General features: G+C 43.8%; 1 protein-coding gene across 2 annotated transcripts; it reads left to right on the top strand.

The window, feature by feature from the left end:
- The first annotated feature begins 66 nt into the window (after window positions 1-66).
- On the top strand, window positions 67-16039 carry LOC106610169 (centrosomal protein of 44 kDa). Of its 2 annotated transcripts, none has more exons than XM_082978420.1 (11): window positions 67-160; window positions 723-821; window positions 9830-9977; window positions 13746-13892; window positions 14088-14183; window positions 14340-14498; window positions 14629-14844; window positions 15132-15198; window positions 15338-15456; window positions 15733-15770; window positions 15907-16039. In XM_082978420.1, exons 2-11 carry the CDS (start codon window positions 730-732, stop codon window positions 15953-15955), a joined length of 1131 nt encoding a protein of 376 aa, XP_082834546.1. In that variant the 5' UTR covers window positions 67-160; window positions 723-729; the 3' UTR covers window positions 15956-16039. The 2 variants fall into 2 exon arrangements, with proteins under 2 accessions (XP_082834546.1, XP_014064832.3); XM_014209357.3 differs by lacking the exon at window positions 67-160 and adding an exon at window positions 287-476.
- The last annotated feature ends 404 nt before the right edge of the window (window positions 16040-16443 follow it).

Genomic DNA, 16443 nt, shown 5'->3' with positions numbered 1-16443 from the left:
CCATCTAACGATTGTGAATGGTACTTAACTATGATATATACAATATTTCTTTTTTTGGTTTAAAAAAAAAGTATTATTCTAGTAAAAAGGTCGGCCTACACAGAGCAGTCTAACGAAAAAATCTGCAGTGCATTGCTTTGTTTCTTCTAACACATTAAAGGTAGCTAACCAGAATAATTATGTTTTCCTTTCAACTACAGACAGTAAAGACGACGTTTTACATGTATTTTAGTTAGTTCAGCTTGTTTCATAAATCCTCGTCAGTTTACCATCGACATTAAAACTAGAAGTCTACAAACAAAACTTTTAACGCCATCTAGCTATGAATGTGCTCTTATGAATCTTCCTTCTAGTTTTTCTGATTCACTTATCATGGCAACCAATCGCGGCAATTATGTTATTTACCCGGGCAAAACAAACTAAATACATGTCCAGCTAGATAGCTAATTTGGCTAGCACTTCTACTCAAATATAAGGTAATTTATTATATTTTGTGTTATGGAATGTTTCAGTAGCTGCAACAACGTGTCACCTCAACAAAATCTAACGTTAGCCTATAACATAGCAAGTAACATAACTTGCTGGCAAGCTGTGTTGGTAGCTAGCCAACACGTACATAGCTATATCGTTTATGTTAGTTAGCGTTTTATTCATTCGTTGTAAAAGAGTTCATGGAAGAATTGTTGCGGTAACGTTACCTGTCTGTCATTTGAATCTTCAAGGTCCACAATGATGTCAACCGGTGATTTGAAAGGATGTCTTCGGAAGCTGGACGCTCAACTACGCGCATTGAAGTACCCAAGAGAGGTCGACTATAATGGGTATGTTAGCTAGGTCATGGATAAAAAATGGTGCCAGTTCCAACTAAAAAATTGTGCCACGTTCCCAAATGTTTTGAGGGAAGGAGCCAGTTTACAGAATCTGTCGGCACCTGTGTTGTGGTTGTTCAGTTGATGGCCACATGATGGCTCTACTATTCAGTCTCTTAGGTGCAGTGCAGGAGATGTATGCACGTTTGTCTCACTTTTACTTGCTTACGTTGGAGAAATACATCCCTCATATATTCGTCCATTCTGATATATAGTGAGCTCCAAACGTATTGGGGCGGTGACCATTTTGTTGTTGTTTGGCTCTGTACTCCAGCACCTGATTTGATCATCAGGTATTCCAAGACTGGTGAACAGTGGGTTGACACTTTGGATTTGAAATGATACAATGATTGAGTTTAAAGTGCAGACTGTCAGCTTTAATTTGAGGGTATGAACCGTTTAAAAATGACAACACTTTTTGTACATAGTCCCTCCATTTTTGCTGTCATTATTAGATAGATCTGAATGAATCGTGAATAATGATGAGTGAGGAAGTTAGATGCACAAATATCATACACCCCCAAATGCTAATCTCCCCTGTTATTATAATGGGAGAGGTTAGTATGTCTTGGGGTATGATATTTGTGAGTCTAACTTTCTCACTCATTATTTACGATTCATTCAGGACTATCTGTAATCATTGTAGCATCCACATGAATGTATAAGTGTTTAGAAGCATATTATATTCTTACTTACAGTAAAAGTGACTCCAAAATGACACGATACATTATTTACCATTCATTTCTATTGAGCACAAAATAATCTGAAACACAACCAAAACACACAGCAAATGCATCCAACAAGTTTGTAGAGTCACACGCTTGACGTAATCATTGTGTGCTAGGAATATGGGATCAAATACTGAACTTTTGACTACTTTAATACACACAAGTTAATTTGTCTCAATACTTTTGGTCCTCTAAAATGGGGGTCTATATTAAAATACCCTCAAATTAAAGCTGACAGTCTGCATTTTAAATTCATAGTCAAATCCTAAGTATTGGACTACAGAGCCAAAACAACAACAAATGTGTCACTGTCCCAATACTTTTGGAGCTCACTGTATACAGTATACATGGAGTATACCAAACATTAAGAACACCTTCCTAATAATGATTTGCCCTCAGAGCCTCAATTCATCGTGGCATGACTCTACAAGGTGTCAAGCGTTTCACAGGACTGCTGGCCCATGTTGACTCCAATGCTTCCCACAGTTTTTTTCAAGTTGGCTGGATGTCCTTTGGGTGGAGGACCTGTCTTGATACACACAGGAAACTGTTGAGTGTGGAAAAACCCAGCAGTGTTGCAGCCCTTAAAACCTGTTAGGGCTAGGGGGCAGTATTTACACGGCCGGATAAAAAACGTACCCGATTTAATCTGGTTATTACTACTGGCCAGAAACTAGAATATGCATATAATTATTGGCTTTGGATAGAAAACACCCTACAGTTTCTAAAACTGTTTGAATGGTGTCTGTGAGTATAACAGAACTCATATGGCAGGCAAAAACCTGAGAAGTATCTGTACAGGAAGTGCCCTCTCTGACCATTCCTTGGGCTTCTTGACTCTTTTTATTGAAAACTTAGGATCTTTGCTGTAACGTGACACTTCCTACGGCTCCCATAGGCTCTCAGAACCCGGGAAATAGCTGAATGATGTCGAGGCAGCCCCTGGCTGAAAAACATTAGCGCCTTTGGTAAGTGGTCTATCAGAGGACAATGAGACTGAGGCACGAGGCGACCCCATGTTTTTATTTTCTCTCTTTGTACTAAAACACAGATTCCCGGTCGGAAAATTATCGCTTTTTTACGAGAAAAATGGCATAAAAATTGATTTTAAACAGCGGTTGACATGCTTCGAAGTACGGTAATGGAATATTTAGAATTTTTTTGTCACGAAACGCGTCGGGCGCGTCACCCTTCTTTACACTTCGGATAGTGTCTTGAACGCACGAACAAAACAGAGGATATTTGAACATAACTATGGATTATTTTGAACCAAACCAACATTTGTTATTGAAGTAGAAGTCCTGGGAGTGCATTCTGGCGAAGAACAGCAAAGGTAATAACATTTTTCTTATAGTAAATCTGACTTTGGTGAGGGCTAAACTTGGTGGGTGTCTAAATGGCTAGCCCTGTGATGCCGGGCTATCTACTTAGGATATTGCAAAATGTGCTTTCACCGAAAAGCTATTTTAAAATCGGACATAGCGAGTGCATAGAGGAGTTCTGTATCTATAATTCTTAAAATAATTGTTATGTTTTTTGTGAACGTTTATCGTGAGTAATTTAGTAAATTCACCGGAAGTTAGCGGGGGGTATGCTAGTTCTGAACGTCACATGCTAATGTAAAAAGCTGGTTTTTGATATAAATATGAACTTGATTGAACAAAACATGCATGTATTGTATAACATAATGTCCTAGGCGTGTCATCTGATGAACATCATCAAAGGTTAGTGCTGCATTTAGCTGTGGTTTGGGTTTATGTGACATTATATGCTAGCTTGAAAAATGGGTGTCTGATTATTTCTGGCTGGGTACTCTGCTGACATAATCTAATGTTTTGCTTTCATTGTAAAGCCTTTTTGAAATCGGACAGTGTGGTTAGATTAACGAGAGTCTTGTCTTTAAAATGGTGTAAAATAGTCATATGTTTGAGAAATTTAAGTAATAGCATTTCTAAGGTATTTGAATAACGCGCCACAGGATTCCACTGGCTGTTACGTAGGTGGGACGATTTTGTCCCACCTTCCCTAGATAGGTTAACAAAAACTGGTGCGCCTGGCACCTACTAACATACCCCGTTAAAAGGAACTGAAATATGTTGTCTTGTCTATTCACCTTCTGAATGACAAAAATACACAATCCATGACTCAATTGTCTCAAGGCTTAAAAATCCTTCTTTAACCGGTCTCCTCCCCCTCATCTACACTGATTGAAGTTGATTTAACAAGTGACATCAATAAGGGATCATAGCTTTCACCTGGATTCACTTGGTCAATCTATGTCATGGAAAGAGCAGGTGTTCTGTTTTGTATACTCAGTGTGTGTAATGCATACATGCATACATTGCCTTTGGAAAGTATTCAGATCCCTTGACTTTTTCTACATTTTGTTACGTTACAGCCTTATTCTAAAATTGATTATAAATTGTTTCCCCCCCCTCAAATCTACACACAATACCCCATAATTTATAATAAAATAAATAATAATTACATTTACATAAGTATTCAGACCCTTTACTCAGTACCTTGTTGAAGAACCTTTGGCAGCAATTACAGCCTCAAGTCTTCTTGGCTATGATGCTACAAGTTTGGCTATGATGCTACAAGACACACCTGTATTTGGGGAGTTTCTCCCATTCTTCTCTGCAGATCCTCTCAAGCTTTGTCAGGTTGGATGGGGAGCTTCACTCCACAGCTATTTTCAGGTTTCTCCAGGGATGTTCGATTGGGTTCAAGCCTGGGCTCTGGCTGGGCCATTCAAGGACATTCAGAGACTCGTCCCGAAGCCACTCTTGTGTTGTCTTCGCTGTATGCTTAGGGTAGTTTTCTTGTTGGAAGATGAACCCTCGCCCCAGTCTGAGGTCCTGAGCGCTTTGGAGCAGGTTTTCATCAAGGATCTTTCTGTACTTTGCTTCATTCATCTTTGCCTCGATCCTGACTAGTCTCCCAGTCCCTGCAGATGAAAAACATCCCCACAGCATGATGCTGCCACCGCCATGCTTCACCGTAGGGATGGTGCCATGTTTCCTCCAGACGTGACGCTTGGCATTTAGGCCAAAGTGTTCAATCTTGGTTTCATCAGATCAGAGAATCTTGTTTCTCATGGTCTGAGAGTCTTTAGGTGCCTTTTGGAAAACTCCAAGCGGGCTGTCATGTCTTTTACTGATGAGGGGCTTCCGTCTGGCCACTCTACCATAAAGGCCTGATTTGGTGGAGTGCTGCAGAGATGGTTGTCCTTCTGGAAGGTTCTCCCATCTCCACAGAGGAACTCTGGAGCTCTGTTAGAGTGACCATCAGGTTCTTGGTCACCTCCCTGACCAAGGCCCTTCTCCACAGATTGCTCAGTTTGGCTTGGCGGCCAGCTCTAGGAAGAGTCTTGGTGATTCCAAACTTCTTCCATTTAAGAATGATGGAGGCCATTGTGTTCTTGTGGACCTTAAATGCTGCAGACATTTTTTTTGGTACCCTTCCCCAGATCTGTGCCTTGACACAATCCTGTCTCGGAGTTCTAAGGAAAATTCCTTCGACCTCATCGCTTCGTTTTTGCTCTGACATGCACTGTCAACTGTGGGACCATATATAGACAGGTGTGTGCCTTTCCAAATCATGTCCAATCAATTGAATTTACCACAGGTGGACTTCAGTCAAGTTGTAGAAACATCTCAAGGATGATCAATGGAAACAGGATGCACCTGCGCTCAATTTCAAGTCTCATAGCATAAGGTCTGAATACTTACAGTATGTAAATAAGGTATTTCTGTTTTTTATTTTGAATACATTTGCAAACATTTCTACATTTTGCTTTGTCATTATGAGGTATTGTGTGTAGATTGCTGAGGAAAATGTTTTATTTAATCAATTTTGTAATAAGGCTGTAACGTAACAATGTGGAAAAAGTCAAGGGGTCTGAATCCTTTCCGAAGGCACTGTACATACTCACTCACCAGGCAGTTTATTAGCTACACCCATCTAGTACTGGGTCGGAACCCCCTTTGCCTCCAGAATACACTGAATTCTTCGGGGCATGGATTCTACAAGTCGGAAACGTTACACATTGATGTTGGTACATGCTGACGCGATGGTGTCATGCTGTTGCTGCAGATTGGACGGCGGTACACCACTGTAACCATCCTGTACTGTTGACACCAGGCAGGGTCCATAGACTCTGCCATCAGTATGACGCAACATCCCATCTGGTTTGGCCTTAGTAGGACTATCATTTGTTTTTCAACAAGACAATAACCCAAAACACCTCCAAGCTGTGTAAGGGCTATTTGACCAAGAAGGAGAGTGATGGAGTGCTGCATCATGTGAGCTGGCCTCCACAATCACCCGACCTCAACCCAATTGAGATGGTTTGGGTTGAGTTGGACCGCAGAGTGACGGAAAAGCAGCCAACAAGTGCTCAGCATATGTGGGAACTCCTTCAAGACTGTTGGAAAAGCATTCCAGGTGAAGCTGGTTGAGAGAATGCCAAGAGTGTGCAAAGCTGTCCTCAAGGCAAAGGGTGGCTACATTTACATTTACATTACATTTTTAAGTCATTTAGCAGATGCTCTTATCCAGAGCGACTTACAAATTGGTGCATTCACCTTATGATATCCAGTGGAACAACCACTTTACAATAGTGCATCTAAATCTTTTAGGGGGGGGGGGTTAGAAGGATTACTTTATCCTATCCTAGGTATTCCTTAAAGAGGTGGGGTTTCAGGTGTCTCCGGAAGGTGGTGATTGACTCCGCTGTCTTGGCGTCGTGAGGGAGCTTGTTCCACCATTGGGGTGCCAGAGCAGCGAACAGTTTTGAATGGGCTGAGCGGGAACTGTGCTTCCTCAGAGGTAGGGGGGCCAGCAGGCCAGAGGTGGATGAACGCAGTGCCCTTGTTTGGGTGTAGGGCCTGATCAGAGCCTGAAGGTATGGAGGTGCCGTTCCCTTCACAGCTCCGTAGGCAATCACCATGGTCTTGTAGCGGATGCGAGCTTCAACTGGAAGCCAGTGGAGAGAGCGGAGGAGCGGGGTGACGTGAGAGAACTTGGGAAGGTTGAACACCAGACGGGCTGCGGCGTTCTGGATGAGTTGTAGGGGTTTAATGGCACAGGCAGGGAGCCCAGCCAACAGCGAGTTGCAGTAATCCAGACGGGAGATGACAAGTGCCTGGATTAGGACCTGTGCCACTTCCTGTGTGAGGCAGGGTCGTACTCTGCGAATGTTGTAGAGCATGAACCTACAGGATCGGGTCACCGCCTTGATGTTAGTGGAGAACGACAGGGTGTTGTCCAGGATCACGCCAAGGTTCTTAGCACTCTGGGAGGAGGACACAAGGGAGTTGTCAACCGTGATGGCGAGATCATGGAACGGGCAGTCCTTCACTACTAGTCCTTCGGCTACTTTGAAGAATCTCAAATATAAAATATATTTTGATTAAACACTTTCTTTTTTGGGGGGGGGGGTTACTACATGATTCCATATGTGTTATGTCATAATTTTGATGTCTTCACTATTATTCTACAAATATTCTAAATATTAACCATCCATGCAGTATCTAAGAATATTTTGTGTAGATGACACCTTGAAGGAGAGGCAGGTGTGCATATGGTAGCATTTCTCATGATTTAACATTTTGTTCCACCATGAGCCTAATTTCCGATGATCCCGTTGTTATGATGAGCATATCTGACCAGCTCTTTATCCAGGTTGTGGGGTCACTGATTTCTATGGCGTTTGTCCATTACACTCAGTATTTGGCTTGAAAGTGCCAACACATTGCAAGTGTGATGATATATGGAACTTGTGATGAATTAAGAATGAGAATTTGGGCTAGAATGAATATTATCAACAGTCTGTATGATGTTCTTGCGTGCTATAGGCAAACCTGCTCTGTAGTGTAGGATAAAATCACGAGACTGTGTCCCATATGGGACCCTATTCCCCAGATAGTGCTCTACTCTTGCGTGCTATAGGCTCTGTTTAAACTAATTTTGCACTATATAGGGTGCTATTTGCGACGAAGACTAAATGATTTGGCTGGAAGACAGACTAAACATCTGTAGTCCTATAAACATCCAGATTGGGGCTGAAGCCACGGTGACAGTTCATGGTCTGGGTCTGTTTTGAAGTCTCCGGCAGGCGGTAGAGGGGGTTGTACGGAGCCCTGCCCGACTATAACTCGGTTTGTAAACATGCTTTACATTAACCAGCTGTGGGTTCCCCTCTGACGAGGACCCCAGTCTGCACATCCGATGAGCAGGGATTCCTTTTGAAGCGAAGAGCATCAAACATAATATGCTTGTGGGGGATTTTAAAAATGATGTGGCTCAAATACAATTTTCTGTGGACGTGAGACAATTTAAATCAGGAGACAAAGGTTGGCCACTTTTTTTGAAATGTATATACACTGCTCAAAAAAATAAAGGGAACACTTAAACAACACAATGTAACTCCAAGTCAATCACACTTCTGTGAAATCAAACTGTCCACTTAGGAAGCAACACTGATTGACAATAAATGTCACATGCTGTTGTGCAAATGGAATAGACAACAGATGGAAATTATAGGCAATTAGCAAGACACCCCCAATAAAGGAGTGGTTCTGCAGGTGGGGACCACAGACCACTTCTCAGTTCCGATGCTTCCTGGCTGATGTTTTGGTCACTTTTGAATGCTGGCGGTGCTTTCACTCTAGTGGTAGCATGAGACGGAGTCTACAACCCACACAAGTGGCTCAGGTAGTGCAGCTCATCCAGGATGGCACATCAATGTCCAGAGCATGGAGGCGCTACCAGGAGACAGGCCAGTACATCAGGAGATGTGGAGGAGGCCGTAGGAGGGCAACAACCCAGCAGCAGGACCGCTACCTCCGCCTTTGTGCAAGGAGGAGCAGGAGAAGCACTGCCAGAGCCCTGCAAAATGACCTCCAGCAGGCCACAAATGTGCATGTGTCTGCTCAAACGGTCAGAAACAGACTCCATGAGGGTGGTATGAGGGCCCGACGTCCACAGGTGGGGGTTGTGCTTACAGCCCAACACCGTGCAGGACGTTTTGGCATTTGCCAGAGAACACCAAGATTGGCAAATTCGCCACTGGCGCCCTGTGCTCTTCACAGATGAAAGCAGGTTCACACTGAGCACGTGACAGACGTGACAGAGTCTGGAGACGCCGTGGAGAACGTTCTGCTGCCTGCAACATCCTCCAGCATGACCGGTTTGGCGGTGGGTCAGTCATGGGGTGGCATTTCTTTGGGGGGCCGCACAGCCCTCCATGTGCTCGCCAGAGGTAGCCTGACTGCCATTAGGTACCGAGATGAGATCCTCAGACCCCTTGTGAGACCATATGCTGGTGCGGTTGGCCCTGGGTTCCTCCTAATGCAAGACAATGCTAGACCTCATGTGGCTGGAGTGTGTCAGCAGTTCCTGCAAGAGGAAGGCATTGATGCTATGGACTGGCCCGCCCGTTCCCCAGACCTGATTCCAATTGAGGACATCTGGGACATCATGTCTCGCTCCATCCACCAACGCACGTTGCACCACAGACTGTCCAGGAGTTGGCGGATGCTTTAGTCCAGGTCTGGGAGGAGATCCCTCAGGAGACCATCCGCCACCTCATCAGGAGCATGCCCAGGATTTGTAGGGAGGTCATACAGGCACGTGGAGGCCACACACACTACTGAGCCTCATTTTTTACTTGTTTTAAGGACATTACATCAAAGTTGGATCAGCCTGTAGTGTGTTTTTCCACTTTTAATTTTGAGTGTGACTCCAAATCCAGACCTCCATGGGTTGATAAATTGGATTTCCATTGATTATTTTTGTTTGATTTTGTTGTCAGCACATTCAACTATGTAAAGAAAAAAGTATTTAATAAGATTATTTATTTCATTCAGATCTAGGATGTGTTGTTTAAGTGTTCCCTTTATTTTTTTGAGCAGTATATTTTACTAGTTTTTATTAAACTCGTTTGGGTTCCATTGATGTCAAAATGTGTGTTGGGCTGCGTTTAGACGGGCTGCGTTTAGACGGGCAGCTCAATTCTCATTTTTTCCACTAACTGGTCTTTTGACCAATCACATCAGGTCTTTATCAGAGCTGATCTGATTGGTCAAAAAAACATTTTTTTGTTGAAAACTCGGTCTACCTGTCTGAACAGAGGATTATTGTCATATTTTTAGGTCTAAATGATACTAATACATATGAAAACAGTAGTACACATTGTAAAACACAATCTATGCTTTATCTCTACAGCTTGGCCAAAGGGGATCCTTCTGCCTTTCTCCCCATAGTGAGTTATGCATTCATCTCCTATTCACCACACCTTGCTGAACACCTGGTGGTCTTTGGAGTGGAACTCACTGGGAAGAACGACCTACGTTTTATCGACTGCATCTACAAGGTAAATCCACACATTGATTCTATTGTTCTTTAAAAAAAAATCTGTGAAGGGTAATAGTGTACAGTACCTGTCAAAAGTTTGGACACTTACTCATTCAAGGGTGTTTCTTTATTTGGACTATTTTCAACATTGTAGAATAATTGTGAAGACATCAAAACTATGAAATAACACACATGGAATCATGTAGTAACCAAAAAAGTGTTAAACAAATCAAAATATCTGAGATTCTTCTAGTAGCCACCCTTAGCCTTGATGATAGCTTTGCACACTCTTGACGTTCTCTCAGCCAGCTTCATGAGGAATGCTTTTCCAACAATCTTGGAGTTCCCACATATGCTGAGCACTTGTTGGCTGCTTTTCCTTCACTCTGCTGTCCAACTCTTCCCAAACCATCTCAGTTGGGTTGAGGTCGGGTGATATTCTGGAGGCCAGGTCATCTGATGCAGCACTCCATCACTCTCCTTCTTGGTCAAATAGCGCTTACACAACCTGGAGGTATGTTTTGGGTCATTGTCCTGTTGAAAAACAAATTATAGTCCCACTAAGCCCCAACCAGATGGAATGGCGTATCGCTGCAGAATGCTATGGTAGCCATGCTGGTTAAGTGTGCCTTGAATTCTAAATAAATCACAGACAGTGTCACCAGCAAAGCACCATCACACCTCCTCCTTCATGCTTCACGGTGGGAACCACACATCCGGAGATTATCCGTTCACCTACTCTGCGTCTCACAAACACACGGCGGTTGGAACCAAAAATCTCAAATTTGGACTCATCTGACCAAAGGACAGATTTCCACCGGTCTAATGTCCATTGCTTTTGTTTCTTGGCCCAAGCAAGTCTCTTCTTATTGGTGTCCTTTAGTAGTGTGTTTTTTACACCCTTTTCTTCTCCCCAATTTCGTGGTATCCAATTGTCCCATCGCTGCAACTCCCGTACGGGAGAGGCGATGGTCGAGAGCCGTGCGTCCTGCAAAACACAACCCAACCAAGCCGCACTGCTTCTTTGACACAATGCCCTCTTAACCCGGAAGCCAGCTGGTCTAATGTGTCGGCGGAAACACCGTACACCTGGTGTCAGCGTGCACTGCGCCCGGCCCGCCACAGGAGTCACTAGTGCACAATGGGACAAGGACGTCCTTGCTGGCCAAACCCTCCCCTAACCCGGACGACACTGTTCCAATTGTGCGCCGCACCATGGGTCTCCCGGCTGCGACAGAGCCTGGACTCGAACCCAGAATCTCTAGTGGCACAGCTAGCACTGCGATGCAGTGCCTTAGACCACTGTGCCACTCGGGAGGCCCATGGCTGTTAACTCTAACTTATCCTCTGCAGCAGAGGTAATTCTGGGTCTTCCTTTCCTGTGGCGGTCCTCATGAGAGCCAGTTTCATCATAGTGCTTGATGGTTTTTGCGACTGCACTCGAAGAAACGTTCAAAGTTCTTCAAATTTTCCAGATTGACTGACCTTAAAGTAATGATGGACTGTCATTTCTCTTTGCTTACTTGAGCTGTTCTTGGCCTTTTATCAAATTGGGCTATCTTCTGTATACCAACCCTACCTTGTCACAACACAACTGATTGGCTCAAACGCATGCCAAGAGTGTGCAAAGCTGTCGTCAAGGCAAAGGGTAGCTACTTTGAAAAATGCAAAGTATAAAATCTACATTGGTTACTACATGATTCCATTTGTTATTTCATAGTTTTGATGTCTTGACTATTATTCTACAATGTAGAAAATAGTAAAAACGAAGAAAAACCCTTGAATGAGTAGGTGTGTCCGAACTTTTGACTGATACGGTAGGTTAACATGTTTCCGTGACGTAGCCTTAGTATTTAAGTATCATCATGCACAGTGGAGGGATTTTACTCCATAGGTCTCCATTAGTACGGTAGGAAGAAGACACAGAGCGTAATACTAGAACACTGTGTTCTAATGACTAACATCTTTCGTGATGAAATCATGTTTTTGAATGCATCCCCCCCTGCAGCAATCCCACATCTAGACCTACCCGTTTGAGAAACACATTGGCATCACTCCCAGTTGACTGTATTATCTCCCAGCCTTGTTCCTTCATGCCCTCCCTATGATTTAATAATGCTCTGTTCATTCACTGCGTGCTGGGATCTTTCCTGGGTCCTACTTTTCCAGTAGGCTCCCCACCACCGCTCTCCCCATACAGTGTCGTCTCCCTAACACAAAACAGTTTCTCCCAATAGCAGTTTCTCCCAATCCCCTCTAGATCCCCTCTCATACATCACAGTTATTATTGTAATGGTTCAAAATGGCAGTGTTTCCAGTTGTTTCCTCACAGATTTCCCCTGTAGAAGTAAAAGGTAGGCTACACGTGGGATTCCTTTTCATCCCTGTGGTGCTCAAATGACATGAATGGAGTCTTAAGGTACTCTAGGAATTCCATTCATTCTTATCTATGGGAAATGGTATAGGTCTCCACTGTCGGAATTCCTTTTTCCATGATATTGTGCTTGGTCAAGGCTAAGCCATTTCCGTCATTGCGCGTTCTAATATTACAGCTCCTCTCTCATCACAACCAACCGAGGACTTGGAAGGAATGACTTGTGTAAATGGATCAGGGGTTTTTCAGTCTTTTTGTTGAGGCTGTACTGTAGCCTCTGTTAACCCTTCTGGTTCTGATAGCAGGGTTTTCACTGAGCAGGCCTTGATCTGCAGCATCTGTATTTAACACTCTGTTAGTGTTTCCTTCCAGCTGGCAACCAGTGGTCGGCAGCACAGTGTCCTTGAGCAATTATGTTTTCTAAAGGTACACATGAAATCCTGATTCCTGCGGTGAACACAGGAACTCCATGTTGGTCCAAGTTCTCATCTCGGATCAGAATCCCCTCTTCTGTTCTCTTAGCTCGCCTGCGGCCTCAGCACTATCTGCCTCTCACAGCATCGGTTCATTTTGGCGAGAGTGGAGAGGGAGACCGATAAGGAGAAGGAAGAGCGAGACCCTCTGTGCGAAGGCCGGCGCCCAGTCACTGCTTCGCCTGGCTGGCACACACACAAAAATATGGGAGGCAGATTGGGCCGACACACCAGCAGCATTTCATACAGAAGACAGTCCAGAGAGGAGACAAGCCATTTGCTCTGCGCTATAGTCGGTGTAACAGGAAAGCACTCATTTAGCCCTCCTGACATACCTACTGCCATCTTTCCCTGAACTCATGTTAACTATAGTGAGTTTTACAATTATCAATAGAATGTTTGGATTTGTCATGTGTTCCAGCTCCTATTATTCCCTTTTCACGTGAATTAAGTGTATCGAGGCAAGGGATACATGTCATTTTTTGGAAGGGAAAACGAACTCCATATACTTTTTAAAAACGATTAAAACCAAATGGAAACTGTAGAAAATATAATGGACCTAGACTCATACTGTGTCCAGCTCAGTAAAAATTATTCAAATGAAACCTAGCCAGTCGGGTAGCATCAAATTTCAAAAGCATTGGATACAGGACAATTTCTTTGCACGTTTTGATGGCGACGAAATGAACACATTTTCAGTGCGACCCCCTGGACCTTCTTGAAGACCGAATGTGGCCCCCGGCGCAAAATGAGTTAAACCCCTGTACGAGATACTTTGCAACGTGATCTTCAATGACAATTCAATGAATATTGTTTTGATCTTTGCATTTCTTTACTGTTTGAATAAAAAAAAAACATGGTGTATTTTTGATTTGAAACAACTTTTCAACAGGGAGAATTCAGCCGTGTGTCATACTGTCTATTGTTCACCCACATCTAGGTACTGCGGGATCTCTTCCACTACAAACCCGTCCTGACCAAGCAGCAGTTCCTCCAGTTTGGCTTTGCAGAAAGAAAGACCTGCATCCTCTGTGATGTGATCGCCTTCGCCCTGCAGAAACACAAAGAGCTCAGCAAAGGCAACAAGGTCAGTCTGTCAGCTTTGACGAGCCTAGAGCAAAGAGTTTCATCAACAACGTGATAATGATGACACGGTATTCACGGTTCAATTAACTATTGCACCCTCATGATCAGACCATGTCTGTATTGTAATAGAAAATGTGTTCTCAATAGCCTACCTGGTAAAAGAAAAGGTATTGTATTGCATCTGTGTGTGTTGCAGCCGAAGCCGAGACCTCGTTTTCAGGCCTCGAGTTCAGACTCCAAAAGTGAGGCTCTTCCATTTCAGGCTGAAACGATGAACCCCATGGCCACCACAGTAAGTCTTTGCCAAGGACATGACAGTGTAGACCAACAGACCTGTTCAGCTCTCTACACTTTATCAAAGAGGCCTGAGCTTTCCTAGTTAAATAAAGGTAAAATGAGTACATGGCCCGGCCTTAACATGACTAGGTGAGATGGTTCTTTCCCACAGTTGTCCCTAAGCAGGCCACTAGTGGAGAGACACATTGGTGGTGACTCCTGGGTCTCCTCTAGTAGAACCTCAAATAATGAAGAGTCTGAGGAGGAGGAGGAGGAGGAGGGGCTGGGACTGGAGGAGGTCCAGAACCAAGCCCCTACAGTCCCTCAAACAGTGAGTACCAGCATACTTCTCCACAATATAAGCAGACCACACACACACACACACACAGCCCTTCTCTCTGTAACACACAGCACCAAAGTGACACACACACACACTGACTGGATTGTGACCACCCTTCCAGGACCTGGTGGTGGAGGGGAGGCTGGCAGCGCTGGAGGCCCAGCTGCTGCAGGTCCAGACCAGGCTGGGGAGGCTCTCGGCCCTGGAGCAGAGGCTGGAGCTTCTAGAGAAGGCCTCGGCCGGGAGGATCACTATAGACAAGCACCAGTGGGAGAACCTGGAGAGCAGAGTGCTACTGCTGGAGACCAGACTGACCCTCTCCACAGCCACGGCCCAGGTAGGCTCTGTGTGTGTGTCCCTATCCACTGCAAAGGGATTATTGGATACTGTGTGTCTGCATGTGTGTCCGCCATGGCCCAGGTAGGAAGGGATCTCTACACCACATCTGTCTGATCTGGAGACGCTTCTAAAGAACTCTCCGTACCTCTATCCAATGACAAGTAGAAGCAGATGTTGAACTAATGATGTCAGTCCATTCCAGAATGTCTACTGCATCTCTGTTTGCTGGTTAAAGATGGAAAAATGTACAGCTTTCAAGGTCGTTTTTTTTTCTTCCCCCTCTAGGAGTCGTCATCACTTATCAATGGAGGTTGGAGTCATCACATGGCAGATAATGCAACAGAAGTCATGGGTTGGAACTGATTTTGACAGTAAAAGTATCTTAGTAGAGTATTGATGAGGCCATTGTATACAACAACTGAAATACAGTAATAGAAAGATCAAATTCCCACTGTGACACAGAAGTTAAACTGATGCTCACATACCCTTAGAGTCAAGACCCAGTCCTCCAGAGAGCCTCCTACACAACTCTGGCTGTGAGCGTCCTCAGTCCTCCACCCCTTTCGCTAGCTATCCCATCAGCCCCTGTGTGACAACGGCACCCCCAGAGGTAATGGCAGATATTACAAGTGTGTGTGTGTGTGTGTGTGTAATGGAAACATTAGAATACTTTTTGGGCTGGATTCAATCTGTAGTATCGTGAAAGATCCACGTTATAGGTCGATTTGAAATGTTAAAGGCAATGTTCGAGGAGACTTTATTCACGGTAAACTCTGCATATGCCGAGTCAATTGGAAATTACCTTCGAATTTTTACGCGGATCTTCCGCAATACGGATTAAATCAAGCCCTTTGTTTTTCATTCATTCTTGACTCATTTTCTATAGGAGAATATGAAAGAGAGATTGGAAAGGATAGCCAACATGTAAGTACTGTAGATCTATGTTGTATTCCCTCTAATGTTAACCAAGGCTAATACACAATCTATTGTATATAAAATAATACTGCATTTATGTTTAATTTCATTATTAACTTCGTTTTGTTCTTCTCCTTTGTTTTAGGATGAAAGACACTTCCAGCCTTTTAAGAAGTATGGAACCCTCAATGTAAATTCAGACTTTAAAAAAAAAGTATTTTTGTAATTGATCTCTGGATTAGTATGTGAGTGATGAATAAAGGTATCATGGATAAATACCGACTTGTGTTCACAATCCATTATATACAGTACCAGTCAAAAGTTTGGACACACCTACTCATTCAAGGGTTTTTCTTATTTTACTATTTTCTACATTGTAGAATAATAGTGAAGACATCAAAACTATGAAATACTACTACAGCTTTGCACACTCTTGACGTTCTCTCAACCAGCTTCATGAGGAATGCTTTTCCAACAGTCTTGAAGGAATTCCCACATATCCTGAGCACTTGTTGGCTGCTTTTCCTTTGCTCTGCAGTCCAACTCATCCCAAACCATCTCAATTGGGTTGAGGTCGGGTGATTGTGGAGGCCAGGTCATCTGATACTGCACTCCATCACTCTCCTGCTTGATCAAATAGCCCTTACACAGCCTGGAGGTGTGTTTTGTGTCATTGTACTGT

The sequence above is a fragment of the Salmo salar genome, chromosome 08 (assembly GCF_965601325.2).
Source record: "Salmo salar chromosome 08, fSalSal1, whole genome shotgun sequence".
Lineage (NCBI taxonomy): Eukaryota > Metazoa > Chordata > Actinopteri > Salmoniformes > Salmonidae > Salmo > Salmo salar.
This window is presented reverse-complemented; position numbering and strand designations above follow the sequence as displayed.

Excerpts from the sequence above, each read along its gene's own strand:
- LOC106610169 (XM_082978420.1), top strand. The coding sequence starts at position 730 with ATGATGTCAACCGGTGATTTGAAAGGATGTCTTCGGAAGCTGGACGCT. Across the intron at positions 14,184-14,339 it reads TGAACCCCATGGCCACCACA|TTGTCCCTAAGCAGGCCACT; the intron begins GTAAGTCTTTGC and ends TCTTTCCCACAG. Across the intron at positions 15,457-15,732 it reads TGACAACGGCACCCCCAGAG|GAGAATATGAAAGAGAGATT; the intron begins GTAATGGCAGAT and ends CATTTTCTATAG.